Source organism: Erpetoichthys calabaricus, chromosome 13 (assembly GCF_900747795.2).
Source record: "Erpetoichthys calabaricus chromosome 13, fErpCal1.3, whole genome shotgun sequence".
Lineage (NCBI taxonomy): Eukaryota > Metazoa > Chordata > Cladistia > Polypteriformes > Polypteridae > Erpetoichthys > Erpetoichthys calabaricus.
The window spans coordinates 141,405,754-141,426,959 of NC_041406.2; the positions used below are offsets into that span (position 1 = coordinate 141,405,754).

Sequence of the window (21,206 nt, forward strand, 5' to 3'; positions counted from 1 at the left end):
GGAGGAAACCCATGCAGACACAGGGAGAACATGCAAACTTCACGCAGGGAGGACCTGGGAAGCAAACCCGGGTCTCCTAACTGCGAGGCAGCAGTGCTGCCCACTGTGCCACCGTGCCGCAATTGCAGTATAGTCATTATTGCAAAATATTAGTCTAATCAGGAGCACACATTTTCCATATGGACCTACTGTACATACATACCTCATGACTATGTAAGTTTACTGTTCAGGTTTAAATCCTGGTGATTGAACCCAAACTCAAGTGAACAGCTTTTTTCCCTTTCCCCAAGTTAAGCAAATCTATGAATAATTCTCGGCATACCCAGGAACCACTGGGGGGGATTACATCTTCTGACTGGCTTGGGACCACCTGGGAAGAGCTGGAATCTGTAGCTTAGGGACACGGAAGTCTGAGCTGACCTGCTTGGCCCGCAGCCATCCACGGTCCTCACCAGGAGAAGCGGCGAGATAAACTTTGGTATAGGGGAGCACAATCTATCCATGGAAATGTCAGAGAGGCCGCATGGTGATATTGAGAATTATTTGATTTGGATTTTTCTAACATCTGCATCTGTTAACGTACATCATGTGCGCACAGCTATTTGACGGTTTGCAGTCAGCTGTGCAAATTTGCTGAAAATACGATCAAGCGCATCAAAGAGGATGCACGTAATAATACAATTTCCATCAAAATGTGGCCGGTGTTCACGACTTATTCCAGTAAAGGTCATTATTTTACGATGTTGTTGACATACCGTTTTAATAAATATGTGAAAAGCTGCACAAGTGACTTGGCTAGGTAGGTAGACACACAGAAAGCGAACAAGTTGCAGAGTAAAATGAAATTATAATAACACTAAGAAAGGATATTGACCCTGCTTAGCTTTGTAAAGGATATGCAGACTGCGACGCGATTGCTCCCCTCAGATGTTTATTCCCTCTTAGAAAGCATAATGTCGCTCGCTCAAGAGGAATACTCTAGGAGGCATTTGTTTATTTGTGCTCTTGAGGGAAAAAACTAACAAGTAGTTTCTGCAGTCGCAAAATGGAGCAGTTGTTGCCAAAACGTAACGGTCAGCATCAAGCTTTCTGTTTCTTTTGGCACTCACGGCGTCCTGATCCGATGCAGTATATTACATGCTTCCCTTCAGCCGTCCATTATTTATTTATTTTTTTTGTTTTAGATAGATAGATAGATAGATAGATACTTTATTAATCCCAAGGGGAAATCCACATACTCCAGCAGCACCTTACTGATACAAAAAACAATATTAAGTTAAAGATTGATAATAATGCAGGTAAAAACAGACAATAACTTTATATAATGTTAACGTTTACCCCCCCGGGTGGAACTGAAGAGTCGCATAGTTTGGGGGAGGAACGATCTCCTCAGTCTGTCAGTGGAGCAGGATGGTGACAGTTTTTGGGTCACTTGTCCCTTTCACAGATGTGGGAAGCCAGTGCTTGCCTTTAACAGTACTGGGCACGAGGTGAGAACCATCATTGGACAGGGCAGACAAACAACACCCCCCAGTTTATCATTGTAGGAGGGAAAGCCCACAGGGACACGGAGTGGACCTAAATGGGCAGGTGTTTGCAGCTGGTCATTGAGTTCACTGTGTAGTGGACATTCAGTTTTAATAAGTATGAGGGCATATGTAAAAGCTGTGGAAGTGACTTGGCTACGCAAGAGGAGAGGTTTGGAGCAGGTGCTGATACAGCGCATCACCGCACCCACCACATGACAAACCAACTCGGGACCCAAGTGCAGCCATTCGACTAGTGACACCTCAACACCACACACGTTCAGATGAAGTGGGACAGTGGGAGGTTTTTTTATGGTGGGCTGGAGTGCCAATTCTGCCACCAACCCCCAGCTTTTTCCCTGCAGGTTGGAGGGCTGGATTGCAGATTAAGGGTCTTGCTCAAGGGCCCAACGAAGTAGAGTCACTTTTGGCGTTTTACGGGATTCGAACCGGCAACCTTTCCGATTGCCAGTGCAGATCCCTAGCCTCGGAGCCACCACCCAGTATGCAGACTGACGCACAAAGGGTAGAGTGGTGGCTCTGAGGCTAAGGATCTGTGCTGGTATCCAGAAGGTTGCCAGATCGAATCCCTGTCATTGCCAAAAGAGATCCCACTCTGCTGGGCCCTTGAGCAAGACCCTTAACCTGTAATTGCTCCAGGGGAGCTGTACAATGCGCTCTGACCCCAAGGGGTATGCGAAAACTAACAAATTCCTAATACAAGAAATTGTATAAGGCGAAATAAAGAAAAAAAAAAAAAATCCCAGGCAGGGATTCAACACTAGCACCGACTGGTGAAATTCTCCAAAGCGTTCTTCACAGCGAATATGCTTTGTTCATCAAATATTTTCCTGAAAAATCACCATGTATCCTGCTGGCTTAGGCAGACATTTTAATGTGAGCGCCCATCGATGCTTTACGAGGTTAGCGTGACATCACAGAGCTGTGACAGACATGGAAGAATGTTCACACGTGCCTACTGTAAGATCATTGCTGGGTCGCATGCACAAGATTTAAAAAAAAAAAAAAAATGCGCCAAACCCACCTAACCCCCCCCCCCCCCCCCCACCCCACCTCTCTCAACATTTGTAGCATCTGAGAATGGAAGACACTCTGAGAAATGTAATCTCTATATCTATAAAATCCAACATCTGTCTGTCTGTCCGCTTTTCACGAGAGAACTACTTAACGGATTTAGATCGGGCTTTTTTCTAGAATTTCCTTGAAGATTCCGGTTGATTTTACGACATCTCTCATCGCACTAAGTATCGTAGTTCACTTTCGGTACTGATTTATTTGTGCGAATCTGAGAGACACGCAGCGGGCCGAGGTGGGCGGGGCATATCTTACATCCGCTTAGCTAGCGAACGAGAGAACTACTTAATGGATTTAGACTGGGCTTTTTTCTAGAATTTGCTTGAACATTCCGGTTGATTTTGCGACTTCTGTCATCATGCCAAGTATCATAGTTAACTTGCAGGAAAGATTTATTTGCACAAATCCGAGAGAGACGCAGCAGGCCGAGGTGGGCGGGGCATATCTTACATCCACTTAGCTAACGAACAAGAGAACTACTTAACGGATTTAGATTGGGCTTTTTTCTAGAATTTGCTTGAAGATTCCGGTTGATTTTGCGACATCTCTCATCGCACTAAGTATCGTTGTTCACTTTCGGTACTGATTTATTTGCGCGAATCCGAGAGAGATGCAGTGGGCTGAGTTGCCCTCCTCAAGTCACACTCCAGCCTCGGGGCGTATCTTACATCTGCTTAGCTTGCGAACGAGAGAACTACTTAACAGATTTAGGCTTTTTTCTAGAATTTGCTTGAACATACCGGTTGATTTTGCGACTTATCTCATCGCACTAAGAATCATAGTTTACTTGCAGGAGTGATATATTTACACTAATCCGAGACAGAGGTTGTGAGCCGAGGGGAGGGGGAAGTGTGACGTCAGGAGTGGGGAGCCGGGCAGGACCCTCCTCACTGTCCTGTTTCACTTCTACATGGGCGGAGCCACAGGGGACGTGTAGTGTGGTATATATTTAAAAGTTCCCATATTTTCCTGGTGGCGCCGTAATCTCCTACCACCATAAACATCTACGTCATAAAATGAAAACTGTGAAGATCCAGAGCGAGGAATTAAGTTACAAGCTTGTGTGAAGATGGAAGAGAGAAGGATCTGGAGAAAGGATACAAGTAAGGTGGAAAGGATTCAGACCTGGTTGGACTCCATATAGAGTGAGAGATGTTTGATTTGTTCTTATGTAAGGTGTGTCAACTGTTACATCTCATGGAGAGTTCAGGAACTGAACGAGAACTGGTTTAAACCGGTTATTACCAACACTATTTTAATCCTGGACGGGTTTCATCGGGCTCAATGGAAAAAATAAGAATTGGAGATTTGTATGAATGAGCAATGGTGGAAATGGAAGCACAGGGCAATTAAAACGAAATGTCTATTCCATACATTGAAGTGCGGGTTTAATTCACCCACATTACTGCTTAGGGGAGGTAAGTTACATCAACCTGGCTGACTCCGAAACAGAAACAATTCACTCTGTTACCAGTATCTCCGTGATGAATCGTTCTGAAAGCTTGGGATTTCAAACATAAACAAACGGCGTGTTCCATTGGCGGACACTACAAGCCAGACCTGCTCTGTTCAAATAAAAATGGCTATAAATGTACACCTGAACAGGTCGACCTCATTTTAACTGCCACCTTACAAGCCTGTTATGCACAAGTGGTGTTCCAGGTGTTTGTGATTCCTCAGGTGGGTTTCATGGCTTCCTAAGATACCCTTTGGAGTCTGTAGCTGCCATTGTTCAGCATCAAGTCAACTTTATTTATAAAGCACTTTACATACAACAGCCGCTGACCAAAGCAGGACAAGAGCTGTGCCAATGAAAGTCAAAGAATCCATCGTGAGGCTGAAAAACAAGAATAAAACCATCAGAGACATCAGTAAAACCTTAGGACGACCGAAATCATCTGTCTGAAGTATCACGAAGAAGAAAGATTGCCCTGGCCACAGAAGACCTCCACTGCTGCGGTGCATATAGATAGAGCTAGATAAAGATATAGATAGTTGTGAAAATGTATGTGTCTGTATACAAATATAGTCACACGTGTGCCTTGGGGACAGCTTAAAGACTCTGGTGATGGTAATTCCTTGCCAATCCACAGGGTGGCGCTGTATTGCAACACCTCTGTTCTTCCACCCTCTACAGACCAGATAACCACCTCTGACGTCACTTCAGGTATCCATCTACCTGGACTCACCCCTGCCTGGCTGGCATTTAACTGGAAGTGTCGCCATCTTGGATAGTCTAATCTGAGACTCTCATCCTTCGGGATGTGTTTGTTTTTGTGTTTTGCTGAAAAGTTTAATTTATTTTGTTGCTTTTACAATATATGAGGTTGCAGTGTTGCCCTTAATCTTTACCTTTGTCTTGTCCTCTTTTGCAATATGTATATTTTTTAGCCTCTGTAAAATTTTACAAAAAGCATAATGTAATCTGTAGAGTTCAGTGACATTCTTGCAAGAACTGTGAGGTGCCACTATAACAATATTTAGTTTATAATTTCTTTGTTTATGTGTTTGAAATTTATCAGTAGAAACTTGTAACTGGTAAAAATGCATTTGCAAACGGTTGTGTCGTCTGATCTCCAAAGATCCTTCTTACATGTTAATGTTTGTGTTTCTTCAGATTAAAGAAGGCGAGCATTGCCTATGAAAATATGTTTGAAGAAGTGCCCATCATCATTAAGAATTCACACCTGATCAACGTTCTGATGTGGGAGCTGGAAGAGAAATCTGCTGTGTCAGATAAGCAGGAGCTCCTGAATCTTTCCAGCAGGTAAGCTGCAATGGATGCCAAGTGAGATTCATTTTATCTTCTTCACCCTACCTAATAATAATAATAATTCTTTGCATTTATATAGCTCTTTTCTCACTGCTCAAAGCGCTCAGCAATTGCAGGTTAAGGACCTTCCTTGCTCAAGGGCCCAACAGAGCAGAGTCTCTATTGGCATATATGGGATTCGAACCGACAACCTTCCGATTACCAGTGCAGATCCCTAGCCTCAGAGCCGCCACTAATGGTGCAAATGAGAAATATTTGGTGCTCCGTGCAGGCCAGGGTACAGTGGCACACAATAGAAAACAGAGCAATGACAGGTAATGTTAATAAATGTCCTGTATAACCAACCATACACCATGCATCAGACGTAACACGTAACAGTGAGACAATATTATCGGCAGGGCTTTCAATCATCAGTAACATTGAATTGAATGTGCAAACTGATTACAATACAATATAATACAATTTATTTTTGTGTAGCCCAAAATCACACAAGAAGTGCCACAATTGGCTTTAACAGGCCCTGCCTTTTGACAGCCCCCCAGCCTTGACTCTCTAAGAAGACGAGAAAACCTCCCAAAAAAAACCTTGTAGGTAAAAAAAAAAAATGGAAGAAACTTTAGGAAAGGCAGTTCAAAGAGAGACCCCCGTCCAGGTAGGTTGGGTGTGCAGTAGGAGTTTAAAAATAGGGGGGTTAATACAAATAAACTTCAATACAATAGAGCAGTAGAAATATTACAAATGTAGAGAGCAGAATTCATCAGTAGTTGATATTATGTAATACGATTTGGATTTGAATTTAGAATTGATTCATGGTGTAGGTTGAAGTTTTACTGCTTAAGTTTTATTGGAGGTAAGTGAGCCGCACATAGCAGTATTTTAAGAATTGTACAGAGGAAGGATACACATTTAACCAATAACGTGTAAAATTAATAAAGAATACATTTTTTGAAGGCTTACAATACAGAAGTGTGACCTAGTGTGTTAAAGTAGACAGACTGACAGACAGACATGAAAGGCACTGTATACTAGATACATAGGTAGATAGATTGATAGGCACTATATACTAGGTAGATAGATTTATAGACATGAAAGGCACTATATACTAGATAGGCAGACATGAAAGGCACTATATACTAGATAGGCAGGCAGACAGACATGAAAGGCAGTATATACTAGATAGATAGACTGAGAGACCTGAAAGACACTATATACTAGATAGGCAGGCAGACATGAATGGCACTATATACTAGATAGATAGGTAGACAGACATGAAAGGCACTATATACTAGGTAGACAGACAGACATGAAAGGCACTATATACTAGATAGATTGATAGACCTGAAAGGCACTATATACTAGATAGACAGGCAGACTTGATAGGCACTATATACTAGATAGACAGACAGACATGAAAGGCACTATATACTAGATAGATAGGTAGACAGACATGAAAGGCACTATATACTAGCTAGACAGACAGACAGACATGATAGGCACTATATACTAGATAGATAGACAGACATGAAAGGCACTATATACTAGATAGGCAGGCAGACTTGATAGGCACTATATACTAGATACACAGACAGACATGAAAGGCACTATATAGTATACTAGATACATAGGTAGATAGATTGATAGACATGATAGGCACTATATACTAGACAGATAAATAGATGTGTAGTTTTTATGTATATATAGATATAGATAGATAATTCTATAGATCTTTATAGATACAGATATGCATTGTTGTCGACTGTTATGGACACACAAGTCCATTAAAGCAATGTTGGGGTGCTAACCAGGTTGCCTCTTTTACCAACTTTGTGGTCAGGCGTAATTAACTGCCACACGGAGGTAAACCAGACAGTAGCCTTAGGCATGTGTAAAATAAAGGGCTAAGCGGTCACGGCTTTAGGTCAGCTTTGTCTAGCCAGTCCTCTTTATAGACCCCAGACTGGAAGGGGTGGAGTCACTTGCCCTCATTGGGCATCTTCTCAGAGCTGGAAGTGGAAAAAGAGACAATGCTGGCAGTGATAGCGCCCCTTCATGTCCCGGGGTGACCCTCTGACGTGCATGCATGGCAATATCTTTACCTGTAACATGACTTCCATACACAGTACATATAAAATATTTTCTTTTGTGCTGCCTTGTGATTACATTAAAATATTAAATATTTGTAGTGAATGCACCTCTCTTGAAATGTATATTCAGTGCTAACAATTATGTAAAGAGGAATCAATAAATTCATTCAACTAACAGCTTATTAAAGAATAAGGTGGTCCTGCTGTTGTGTACCCTGATGTGGGGTCTTGTTTTTTTGCCCAGACTGTCCACATTTAGCTCAGGGTCCGCATTATAAAGCGTATCCCACCAGGCCGCACTTTCAAAGTGACTCCTGCCTTGACCTGCTGTCCCTCTCATTTGTTAACTTAGTGTTTTATTTGACATATTTAAGGTGCCTGCAGGTGAACATCACTTAAGACGAGTTTAGATTAATGAGCCTGTTAACATTTGAAGAGATGCGACATTTCTAGCATTTCCAGCGGTTATGTGCAGGCACAGCGTCGTCTTAAATGTGTTCTGATTGAGAGAATTTCTGTGCTGTGTGTGCACAAGACACACATTACAGCCATTTCTCTCCCCTCATCTTTTTTTCTTTTATTTTTTAACAATGGTTTCTAATGAATGGATGAAGTTGAACACTGCAGACGTACCAAGGCACACACTTTCGGTCCAGCTGACGGTTTGGTGAATTTAAACTTCTTATTATCTCAATTAAACTCTTGATCAGTTGCCATTTCTTTTTCTTTTAGTCACCTTATTTCAGTAGTGTGCCTGTAGGTAGCCACTTCAGTTTCTGATAGGGTGCTATGAAAATAAAATTAGAAAAACGCAAAAAAAAAAAGAGAAAACCTGGCAGGACTCTCCGCTGGCAGAAGGCGAGACTAACAAGTGTGACGGGCGAAATTGTTAGTTCCGTGTTTGAAGACTTGCTGCAAAGGCTTCGTCTTGGCAACCATGAAAGGTCGAGTTGTGTTTTACTCTGGTATTAATTATGTTTTATTTTTCTAACAGTGTATTGTTATTTTAGTTAAAAATATATTTTCAGTAAAAATATTTATTTTCTCTGAGCTTTTTCAGTTGCTTGGGAAAATAAAATATGTCATTTGTTTCCACATCATAAAAATCAGAACATGTGCAGTTTAAGTTGTATATTCCATTAAAATATGAAGTAACTGCATACACAACATCCTGTCTTATTAGCTGAATCTTTTTAAAATCCTCGTTTCATGGATTTACATAACTTTTTTTTTCTATTTTTAAAAACCATCCCTATATGCACTATATATTTACCAATAATTTTGAATTTCCTATATTTTCTTCCCTCAAGTCTTTATTTTTTAATAGTTCTGCACTTTATCCAGTATTCACGTCACTGCACTTAAAGGGATCAGAACGGCCCGCTCTTTTTTTTTTTTATTTTTATTTTCCTGTCTCGTTGGTTTATCTCTTTGAAAATGGCCCATCTTTCCACATTTATAGAATAATTATTAGCTGAATGGATTTAAACTGTTAACCAAGTTTAGTTGAAGTGTGGAAATAAAATAAAAGAATAAACGCCGTGCCGCTGTGCCTGCTTCTGATTCCGCTGGGCTCTTTGAATGATCGATGAGTGTGCAGGGCCTCGGGGCGAAGACGCCTGCTGTGTGGGGACTTTAGTGAGTTTGATATGAATTTCTAGAATGACATTAAAGTGTTGTTAAAATGAACAATAGCAGAGGCTCTTTAAAATCAGATGATTGCAATAATTTTGGATAAAAGCCTGATGTGATGAACGGTGACTGGTGTGCGCGGTCTCTGGGCTTCCTCAAGCTTGTTGAGCTGGCCTGTCTTGAGGTCTGGAACCGTTTATAGGTCTGTGCCGCTAGGTACCTCACAGAGAAGGTCGGCACCAGGGATGATCTTGAAGTCCTGACCTCCTTGATCTGGCTATACAATACATCCATCCATCCATTATCCAACCCGCTATATCCTAACTACAGGGTCACGGGGGTCTGCTGGAGCCAATCCCAGCCAACACAGGGCGCCAGGCAGGAAACAAACTGCTGGGCAGGGCGCCAGCCCACCGTAGGCAATACAATACAATTTATTTTTGTATAGCCCAAAATCACACAAGGAGTGCTGCAACGGGCGCTGGGGCAGGGCAACAGCAGGCGCCACAGAAGCGAATCCTAAAATATCGGGGTCACAGTATAAGTCCCTGTCTTGCACCCCAAAACACGAGGCTGAGTCTCAGTACTTTAGCAACACCAGCTTTATTCAGCTTGAAACAGGAACATCCCAGTTATTTATTGTAGCGGGCTCTCAGCTCTAAACTATACACAGACACAGCAGTCAGGTTAGTGGCCAAGTAATCCTGTTCCCTACATTCACAATGTTCCTTGTATCACCCATCGAGATCTTTTCGGTTTGCTTTGGTGAAGAGCCGCCCCAGCACTGTGAGCCCTGCTGTTACCCCAGCAACGGATAAACAGTCTTCCACAGACACGGTGATCGCACTTTGGGACGCTCTTCGGCGTGTCGTCCTGTTGGGAGAGGTCCCGAGAGAGTTTAGAAACCTCACATTTTCTTGAATGAGTGCCGCATTAATAGGAATGTTTCTTGAAGGAGCATCGCTGAACCAGGCCTTCAAATGCAGCAGTTCGCATATATTTGCAACCCGAGATTTTTCTTCTTTTTTTTTTTTTTTCCAAGAAAGTTGACAAGTGTCGATGTCGAAATTCTGAATTCACTGGCAACGTCTTTTTTTTCTTTTTGCCACAATTGAGCTGCAAAAATTACAAGTTTTTTTTCTTTTCTAATATGAACTGTTATCGTTTTTTCATGTCTGCCGTTTCTATAGGAGGGTGATATTGAGATAAATTCCAGTGGATATTTTTCAGATGTTGATGAGCAAAAATCAAAAGGTATCACCGAAAACCACAAAAAAACAAAAACGGCAAAAAAACAGAATGAGGAAAGTTCGAAGAAAGAAAAAAAATGTACAGTGTTTGTGTTTGGGGGTCGTTGTGCACAACTGAGCTGTTCTGTGGACGATTCATTCTGGCATTTCAAGGTCTTTTGGGCACTTTGTTGTAATGAAAATATCTTCTGAACGGACTTCGTAGTAACAAAGCAGGGAATATAAAGAAGTACTGCAGGATTTTATTTCTATTGCGGACCAAGCCTGTGTCTGTTCATCTATTTGTGTCCAGGTTTTTATAGCTTGTATGTTTGCTGCCCAGTAATAAAACTGAATGTTAAGTAGAGCCATGCCATCTTCTACCTGAGGTCTTTGTAGGGTCGCTCTTTGGATACGTGGATGTTTTAGGTTCCAAATTAATAAGGTTATGGTTGAATCTAATTGCTTAAAGAATGATTTATTGATGTATATTGGAATGTTTTGAAATAAAAAGAGAAGCTTAGGAAGGGTATTCATCTTAACAACATTAATTCTTCCAGCTAGAGTGAGATGGAGGGTTGACCATCTATGCAAGTCTTGCTTAAGTTTTTCCATACAGACGGTGAAATTTTATTAGAACATTAGAACACTCTATACGAGAACAGGCCATTCAGCCCAACAAAGCTCGCCAGTCCTGTCCACTTATTTCTTCCAAAAAAACATCAAGTCGAGTTTTGAAAGTCCCCAACGTCTTACTGTCCACCACACTACTTGGTCGCTTATTCCAAGTTTCTATTGTTCTTTGTGTAAAGAAAAACTTCCTAATATTTGTGCGAAATTCACCCTTAACAAGTTTCCAACGGTGTCCCCGTGTTCTTGATGAACTCATTTTAAAATAACCATCTCGATCCACTGGACTAGTCCCCTTCATAATTTTAAACACTTCAGTCGGGTCTCCTCTTAATCTTCTTTTTCTTAAACTGTAAAAGCTCAGCTCTTTTAATCTTTCCTCATAACTCATCACCTGAAGCCCTGAATCAGCCTAGTTGCTCTTCTCTGGACCTTTTCTTGTGCTGCTATGTCCTTTTTGTAGCCTGGAGACCAAAACTGCACCCAGTACTCCAGATGAGGCCTCACCAGTGTGTTATAAAGCTTGAGTAGAACCTCCGGTGACTTGTACTCCACACGTCAAGGCGCTATATAACCTGACATTCTGTTAGCCTTCTTAATGGCTTCTGAACACTATCTGGAAGTCGATAGCTTAGAGTCCACTGTGACTCCTAAATCCTTCTCATAAGGTGTACTCTCGATTTTCTGACCGCCCATTGTGTATTCAAACCAAACATTGTTGATAAAGAGCTTTATGTTTACTTGTGATATTTACCCCTCGGTATTTAAACTGATATGCAATAATAAAAGGGAAGGCGTCCAGTCTAATATTGTATGCTTGAGAATTCACTGGAAAGAGCACACTTTTATTCAAATTAATTCTGAGACCAGAGATCTTTTGAAATTCTGTAAGTGCTGTTAACACTGTAGGCACAGTATTTTGTGGGTCTGATATATACAGTACCATAGCATCTGCATAGAGAGAAACTTTCTGTTCCAGTCCTTCTCTGATAATCCCCTTTATCTGATCAACATTTCGACAGTGAACTGCCAGTGGTTCAATGGCAATTGCAAATAGCAGTGGTGACGAGGGGCATCCTTGTCTGGTACCACGTTCTAATTTAAAGTAGCCTGAGCAAATGTTGTTAATCCAAACTGAAGCTTCTGGATTGGTATACAGTAGTTTGATCCATGCACAAATATTTGGGCCAAACCCAAATTTCTCTAATATAGTGAAAAGGTAGTCCCATTCAATCATATCAAATGCTTTTTCTGCATCGAACAATAATATCATCTCCGGGGTGTTTGACTTTGCAGGAGTATATTTTATATTAAACATTAAACGGGCATCGTTGTAGTAAGAAGATTTCTATAGACTTGTGTCATATGAGGAAACTGTCGGGACCATAAAAATACTTCATTGTAATGAAAATTTCGTTGTAAAGATATTTGTTGTAACGGAATTTTACCTGTATCACAAGTGCAGAGCAGAATTCAACAGTGGATGATATTACATGATATGATTTGGATTTGTTCAGAGTCTTAGAGACCTCAGCCATCAAGCTGCCTCCCCCTATTGTCCATTCCACAGCTGAGTCAGCGCTGGGCCAGCCAATCCGATGAAAGGACCCCTCTACCCGACAATTCCTGCAATCATCCATCAGAGATGACTTTACCTCAAGCAGTCAATGGATGTGTTGACTCGAGGGATTAAAATCCAACCTCCCCACCAGCCACCTCCGGAGAAGGCTGTTTACTGATGACAGTGGGTTTTGTGACTCCAGAAACATGGAGAAAAGCCTTGGAAAGTCTGAGGATTTAAGATAAATAGATGGAAGAAGACCAAATACAGTCGACCCTTGATATATGACCGGCCTGACATGCGAACAACTTGCTTTTCGACCAAAATTTTTTTGAATTACAACCAACGTCTTGCGTTACGACCCGAATGCGGTCACGTGTATCCGCTTGTGCGATTGTAAACAAACAGCCGAGAGCGTTTGTAAGCGTCCGTCGAAGCCCAGACACATGTGTTTGTGGGCGTAATTTCGGTCAGTGCAGTGATTTATATAATTCGATAATTGCTAAGGAAGGAAGCGAAGGTGACGAAGGTAAAGAAAGCGATCACAATTGAAACGAAAAAGGAAATTGTGTGGAAATATGAGAGTGGCGTTTGTGTGACCGATCTCGCTAATATGTGCAGCATGTCGAAATCCACCATCTCGACAATTTTACAAAGAAAAGATGTGTATAAGGAAGCTCCTTCCAAACAATAACCACCTTCCATTTCATTCTCCTCCTCCTCCCTTCCTGCAAGCCAAAGATGTCAACTTAAATGGTGAGTACAGTATGAAATTGTTGTTTCTGGTAGGCTAGGCACTTTTTATAAATTTTTGCTTAGTACATTAGAAAAAGTATTGATGTTTTTGGTAAATTATGCACATTATACAACCCTTTTCTATTAAAAAAAAGTTAAGTGTTGCTGTGGGAGGTTCGGAACACATTAAGGGCATTTCCATTATTTCTTATGGGGAAAAATAGTCTTGACTTACAACCAACTTGAGTTACAACCAGCCCCCGCGAATGAATTGAGTTCGTAAGTCAAGGGTCCACTGTATATATCCACTGTGAATTTCCCCTTGGGATTAATAAATATCTCTGTCTGTCTGTCTGTCTGTCTCTCTGTCTGTCTGTCTGTCTGTCTGTCTGTCTGTCTGTCTGTCTATCTATCTATCTATCTATCTATCTATCTATCTATCTATCTATCTATCTATCTATCTATCTATCTATCTATCTATCTATCTATCTATCTATCTATCTATCTATCTATCTATCTATCTATCTATCTATCTATCTATCTATCTATCTATCTATCTATCTATCTATCTATCTCTGATGATCAGGATTCAGGGAGAGAGAGATTGAAAAGAGTCGAGAAGTTTAAAGATTAGGTATCAATGGTAGCCCAAGGTGGAGAATTACTGTAGGTGTAGAGAATAACCCACAAAGTGCAGTGTGGATGAAACAATTGGAAGAAAACATCTGGAGTGTTGTGTGAGCCAAGAAGATGAAGGTTAACAGCAAGGGTTTCAGTAGGACCGGCTATGAAATACGAAACTGAGACATGGCCAGTAACGGGAACAAAGGAGAATAAGCTGGAAGTGGCAGAAATGAGAAAGTGGAGATGAATATGTGAAGTTACAAGGAAGGACAGAGTAAGAAATGAGACAATCAGAGGTACAACAAAAGTGGGAGAAACATCTTAAAGTACAGTAGAGGAATGCCGGCTGTAGAGGTATGGACATGTGATGAGGAGAGACCATCAGTATGTGCGCACCCTGCAAAAAATGCATTTGCAAAAACTTTAAATGGGAGTTGATTTGCTTTTATTTAGCAAAACATTCTGCCAATGTTTACTTGACAAGATTTCTTAAAGTAAGCAAAATAATCATAAATATAAAGTTTTGGCAAGTCAATAATTCTTACAATTAGGAAAACAAGATTTAATGTCATGATATAAGTAGTTCTCACTTGCTTAGATTTCATTTTTTGCAGTACGTAAGAGTGATGGGAATGGAAGTCCATGGAAAGAGAATGTGAGGGAGGCTAAAGCGGACGTGGGATGGATAAAGGAAAAGGGTCTGACTGGGGAGGAAGTGCAGGACTGAACTGTATGGAAAGGAGGAGGAAGAAGAAGAAGAAGCTGCTGCTAGGTCAGAGGTCCTTAGACTCGGCCGTGGGGTCCTCCTTTGGCTGCAGGTTTTTGTTCCCCCTCAATTTTACATTCTGTGAGACGTTTTCCCTCAAACTGATCTCATTTAATTAGCTGGCCTTTTTTTTTGTCTTCTGTTTTCAGAAGAGCACAGCAGTGTTATTTTTAAGTTTATATTTCCCCTTTATCTAATCTAATCTAATAAGGCATTTAGAGATGAATTTCCATGGATTCACACCACAAAGTGTCTCGTTTCTAAGGAGGCGGTCAGTGGCACGCTCCCATGAAGCTGGTCATCTAATCTGACATGCCCAGCGACTCACTCGGACACATTCAGGCAGGTTTCATTTTTGTCTCTAGTCGTAGGGGCAGACTCGTGTGCATGAGAGCGAACAGCCAATGAATGCTCATCCAGAAATACAATGCATATAATGCAGCGATGAGGAATAAGAAACACACATGTTTCTGGACAGAATGGAAAAGAAAAAGAATAAAAAGGGCGGCTGAAGGCACCATACCAACTTAACCATTTCGTACAGCGCTGGCTCCGACAAGCAGCACACTATTGGCTGTCGAAAACAAAAAGGGACAAGCATGACTGTGCTGGAAGGTTGTCACAGAGTCAGTACGTTACACATACCCTGTGATTTTCAGTTGTTTGAATCAATATGGTCTAGTAACAAGATAATCAGAAAGGCTGGCATGTACCCCATTACCAAAAGTCATGTAATATGGCATTGCCCAAGAGTGCCACAGTGCTGCATTACTGTTGATTAGCACAGGCAACAAATAACTTCATCGTACTTTGTACATGTTACACTTCTTCTTCTTCTTGTTATTCTTCTTCTTTCGGCTATTAGGGGTCACCACAGGGGATCATTTGTTGCGCATCACAAACATTTGTAGTAATAAAATGCATTGTATTTGTCATTCCGACAGATGGCACATGGCAAATATTAATATTGATTTTTTATTAATCTCATACCAGATTTAAATATAACAGAGACATACGTATGAATTGCATTTGTCATTCGAACAGGTGGCGCATCACAAACGTGTAGTAATAAAATGCATTGTATTTGTCATTCCAACAGATGGCACATGGTAAATATTAATATTGCTTTTTTTATGAATCTCATACCAGATTTCAATATAACAGAGACATACGTGTGCATTACATTTGTCATTCCCACAGGTGGTTCATCACAAACATTTGTAGTGATAAAATGCATTGTATTTGTCATTCCGACAGATGGCACATGGCAAATATTAATATTATTTTTTTATGAAGGTCTTACCAGATTTCAGTATAACAGAGACATACGTATGCATTGCATTTGTCATTCCAGCAGGTGGTGCATCACAATAATTGTTCATCTTCTTCTTCTTTTTGTTGTTCTTCTTGTACTTGTTTTGGATGTTCCTGTTAGGGGTCGCCACAGGGGATCATCTGTTTCTGTATCTTCCTGTCCTCTGTACATGTGACACTGATGACCCCAAAGAGATCACAGCACATCTGCATTCTACTTACCATAGTCGTGTATGTTACATAGTCCTATGAAAAAGTTAGTACACCCCATGCTATTTTTTTTTTCTTTTTTTTTTTTTAACAAATGTAATCAGGATTTGATTTTTGTGTAAACCATATCTATAGGAAAATGTCATATGATTAATGTCATGCCACATCTACATATATGCACTGTAGGCAGTGTGGCACAGTGGTTAAGGCTTTGGACTTTAACCGCTGAGGCTGTGGGTTCAAATCCCACCCCTGACACTACTGTGTGACCCTGAGCAAGTCACTTCACCCTTCTGTGCTCAAAAAAAGAAGCAACACCAGTTGTGTCTCAAATGTTGCAATTTGCTTTGGATAAAAGCAACGGCCAAATAAACAAATGATGTAGCGCATTGTTTAAACTAAATAAAGATGAAGGTGAATTTCACAAGTGGAACCAGTAAACGCACCCCTGCAGTTTATAATCACGACCGCAGATACCTGCAATTAGAATTGGGGCGAATGATTAGAACATCACGCCTGCTTTTTCTTACCGATTTGTGACCGCCCTGCTCCGTGGTTATGAAGCGCTTATAAGGCTTCTTGTCTTCCACTTCTCGATGCGGCTTTGAAATGTCCACCTATTGAGGTAGAATCCAGGATTTGTATTAATTAATTTTTTTTTTTTTTAAGATTATTAAGATGTACCGAGTGCATATGTTGCTAACACCCCCCCACACCCAGCTCCTTAAGTGCCTGTGTCCATTGACTATAAAGAGAATATTATCTTTTTAATTTGTCTCTCCTAATTCAGACCTGCCAGATATGTTAGTGGATCAAAGTGGCTTACTTTCTTCCCCTTGAATATTTAGCATTTGAAAGGATACATTTTTAGGACTTTGTTCTCAGGCTTTGCTTGGTTTAATAGCAATACCCCCCAACACCACCACCACCACCCACCCCAATCCAAATCCATCCCCCTTGTAGCAATCAGTTTGAAACAGAAAAACTGAAATGAAGACCTTCTTGAATCCGTCGGGCAGCTGTGTGTTACTAAGATTAGCGTGTTTCTGTATCATTCTGTTCTTGGGTGCCTTTATGGTTTCTTTTTTGTTTTTTTTTTATTTCCCCCCATTGCCACGATAAGATCTCCGTAGGCTTTGGTTCTAAACGTGTAACGGGGCGGCTGCTTCTGCTGCTGCTGCTTTGGCTGGCCGGGTTTTAAAATAATGTAGTAAAGATCTGGCGTGGAAGACGCTGTGGTACTAAATATGTCGAGTCGAGCACAGCTGAATGTGGAGGCTCCTCCACGCGCTGCTCGGCCAACTTATCAGTTACTTTTTCTCAGTCCACATCTGTTTAAGTTATCTCTTCCCCCGGCCCGCTGTTTCCCTGGAAACCGAAGCAAACACAACATCACTTCAGCGTTTAACAATAAGCCCCTGTTTGAGCTCCCTGGCGGATTGAACTGGGCCCCCGAAGGGTTCATTTGAAATCAGTTGTCCTGATCTAAGGGCAAAATTGAATTCTTCTTTGGAAACATTTTATGAACATTAGATATGCAGACAGCCTTAAAAGAATCCCTGGCACAGATTAAAAGTTTTCAAGGCCTGGGCACAAAAGCAACTGCCTAAACTTTTAGACTCTTACGGTTTAGAGAGAAATAGTGAGTTGAGTGTTCGGTGAATTTCCTTTTTTAAAATATTGAAAGACTGTCTCTCCCCATCTTTTTTCACAGCTTCCATACTTGAAAGCTTGTGTTTTGCTTCATGATTGTGCGGTTAATTTGGGGGGGGGGGGGGGCATCATTAGCCATTTTATTGCCGTCATCCTTGTGTTTTATTCGTGCTTTAACAATTACGGGTAATGGTGGGATGAGGAGGAACACTCTTGAAATTGAAATTATATTTGGTCCTATCTGGCATCGTCAAATGATCATTCATTGTGTGGCCGTTTGTCGTACTGCTGGTTCATTTGGTCCCCAATATACAGTAGGTGAGGATTTTTATTAACCCAAAGTTAGTGCTCATTGCCTAAAAAATGAACAAGTGCCATTAAACAAGTAACCCGCTAACCGACTGGTTAATGTGTAAGCATGTTTCGGAATAGTCGCTCCCTTTATATTCAGCGTCGACATCTTTTGTTTAGATTGCTTACACAAAATGCCCAAAGTGGTGTGAGGCCTCCAGATATAAGCTAGGAAGCAAGACGGAATCCCCAACCAGCCCGCCCAGAAAAGGGGCACAACAGAGACCCACATTCAGAGCTCCCTTGCAATGCCCCGTGCAAAGGACACACTCTGGGCATCCGGAGTCGTAACTCAACAGCCAGTTGGTGACAGAGTGACACACAGACCAGATGTCATTGGTGGTGCCAAGGAAGTTAGTGTCTTGCAACTATTAACACGGTTCACTGCAGGAACACCATTAAAAGACTGAAGTGAGCAAAAATATCTTTAAGTGAATATTTACATTGTGTGCAGTGGCTCCAAAACAAACCGGGATGGAGCAAAGGCAAACCAAAAGAGTCGTCTTCCTTGTTCAAATACCACAGATCAAGAAGAACAGACAGAAAACCAATCAACAAGTTAAAAAGCAGACGCAAAAATCCACCATAATCACAGAAAAAGCTGTCCGGTTGCTATATCCATGTCATTCCAAAAGATGGAGCATCACAAACATACGTAGTAGTAAAATGTATTGTATTTGTCATTCTGACAGATGGCACATAGCAAATATTAATACTGCTTTTTTATGAATCTCATACCAGATTTTAATATAACAGAGACATGCATATGCATTGCATTTGCCATTCCAACAGGTGGCATATCAAAAACATATATAGTAATAAAATGCATTGTATTTGACAACCCAATATATGAGAGAGATTGGGGGTTATGAGCACACGCTGATACAGTGCATTGCCACACCCACCTCATGACAAACCACCTCAGGATCCCAGATTAGGACCCGAGTAGAGCCATGCAATGGGTGGCACCTCGGCATCACACTAGTTCAGATGGAGTGGAACAGTGTGTACATGGCAAATATTAATACTGCTTTTTTATGAATCACATACCAGATTTCAATATAACAGAAACATGTGTGCATTGCACTTGCAATTCCAACAGGTGGCGCATCACAAACATATGCAGTAATAAAATGCATTGTATTTCTCATTCTGACAGATGGCACATGGCAAGTATTAATTTTGTCTTTTTATGAATCTCATACCAGATTTCAGTATAACAGAGGCATATGTATGCATTGCATTTGTCATTCCAGCAGGTGGCGCATCGCAAACATGTGTAGTAATAAAATGCATTGTATTTGTCATTCTGACAGATGGCACATGGCAAATATTAATATTGTTTTTTATGAAGGTCAACACAGATTTCAGTATAACAGAGACATACATAGGCATTGCATTTGTCATTCCAGCAGGTGGCGCATCGCAAACATGTGTAGTAATAAAATGCATTGTATTTCTCATTCCGACAGATGGCACATGGCAAGTATTAATTTTGCCTTTTTATGAGTCTCATACCAGATTTCAGTATAACAGAGACATACATAGGCATTGCATTTTTCATTTCAACAGGTGGCGCATCACAAACGTGTAGTAATTAAATGCATTATATTTGTCATTCTGACAGATGGCACATGTTAAATATTAATATTGCTTTTTATGAAGGTCATACCTGATTTCAGTATTAAAGAGGCATATGTATGCATTGCATTTGTCATTCCAGCAGGTGGCGCATCGCAAACATGTGTAGTAATAAAATGCATTGTATTTGTCATTCTGACAGATGGCACATGGCAAATATTAATATTGCTTTTTATGAAGGTCATACCAGATTTCAGTATAACAGAGGCATACGTATGCATTGCATTTGTCATTCCAGCAGGTGGCGCATCGCAATGATTGTGATATGCCATCTTTTGGAATGACAAATGTAATACATTTTGTTATTGCATGCACTATAAAATACATTCCAATAGATCATGCCCTGCGAATGTTAACACTGAGGATTCAGCATCAGTGACTGAAATTTGCCAAAATGAAGCTTTTAATGGTGTTGAAGAGTGGCAATGTGTTGGTTTGAAGGGTCCTTATTGTTACACATACAGTGACATTCTCACTCAAAGTCACCATAATCAGTGAGTAGAAGTACATTACCTCAAATCTCCTATGTCACAAATGGTGACCTTTCCAGCGTTTTTTTTTGTTTTTTTTTTCAGTTGTAGCCTTCATTCACAGAATTGTTGCGAGTCAGAGGCAGTAGGTGGCACACTCCCGTGAAGACACTCGCCTAATGTGACATGCCCAGTGACTCGCTTCAGTCAAATCTGACCCGTTTGATTTTGTCTTTAGTTGTAGGAGCGAGATCTGTGCACAAGTGCTGACAACCAATGAATGCTCACCTGGGAGTGCAAGTCATAGAATGCAGTGACCTGGAATAAAGGACACTGGGTTTTTGAACCTCACAGACAGAAGTGAAGCTAGTCTTTCTGATGTCTTGTGTTTCATGTCTTAAAGCAGAATGGAAAAAAGAAGAAAAGGGCCAGAACTGTGGGTGGACTTCGCTGTATCCATTAACCCTTTGTACCGTGCCAGCTCTGGCAGGCAAAAGGGGGGAGGGGGACGAGCATGGCTGTGCTGGGAAGACGTTGGTAAATGTTACAAGGGTGGACATTTTCAGTCATTTCATTTGACACGGTCCAGCGACTGCTGTCTGCAAATCTGACTTACAGCACATCTAGAGGGCGCGGAATGTGACGCCATTTTTTGTGTTTCTAACCTGAAAAATGTCAGCACACCTTACAACAGTATCTACCATTAGGGGACACATTCATTTAGCAGGTTTTGGAAAATAATTATACAGTAATACTAGGGGGCTTTGCCCCCTGCTTGCTTCACTTACCAACCCACCCCCAGCGGCCTGCACTATGTGCCAGCCACTTCACGTCTCTGCTGCTCACGTTGTGAAGAGGGGGGGCTGAACGCACCCCAAGGAGACGCGGTCGCTCCTCCGAAACCCCCTTTTA

The 21,206-nt window shown here is 41.2% G+C and overlaps 1 protein-coding gene across 1 annotated transcript in view; it reads left to right on the forward strand.

The window, feature by feature from the left end:
* Positions 1-21,206, forward strand: part of eif3hb (eukaryotic translation initiation factor 3, subunit H, b) — a 253,691-nt gene that overhangs the window by 193,124 nt on the left and 39,361 nt on the right. The window contains exon 5 of the mRNA XM_028817546.2: positions 5,239-5,388. Coding sequence (XP_028673379.1) covers positions 5,239-5,388 — 150 coding nt within the window. The remainder of the gene's footprint in view (positions 1-5,238; positions 5,389-21,206) is intronic.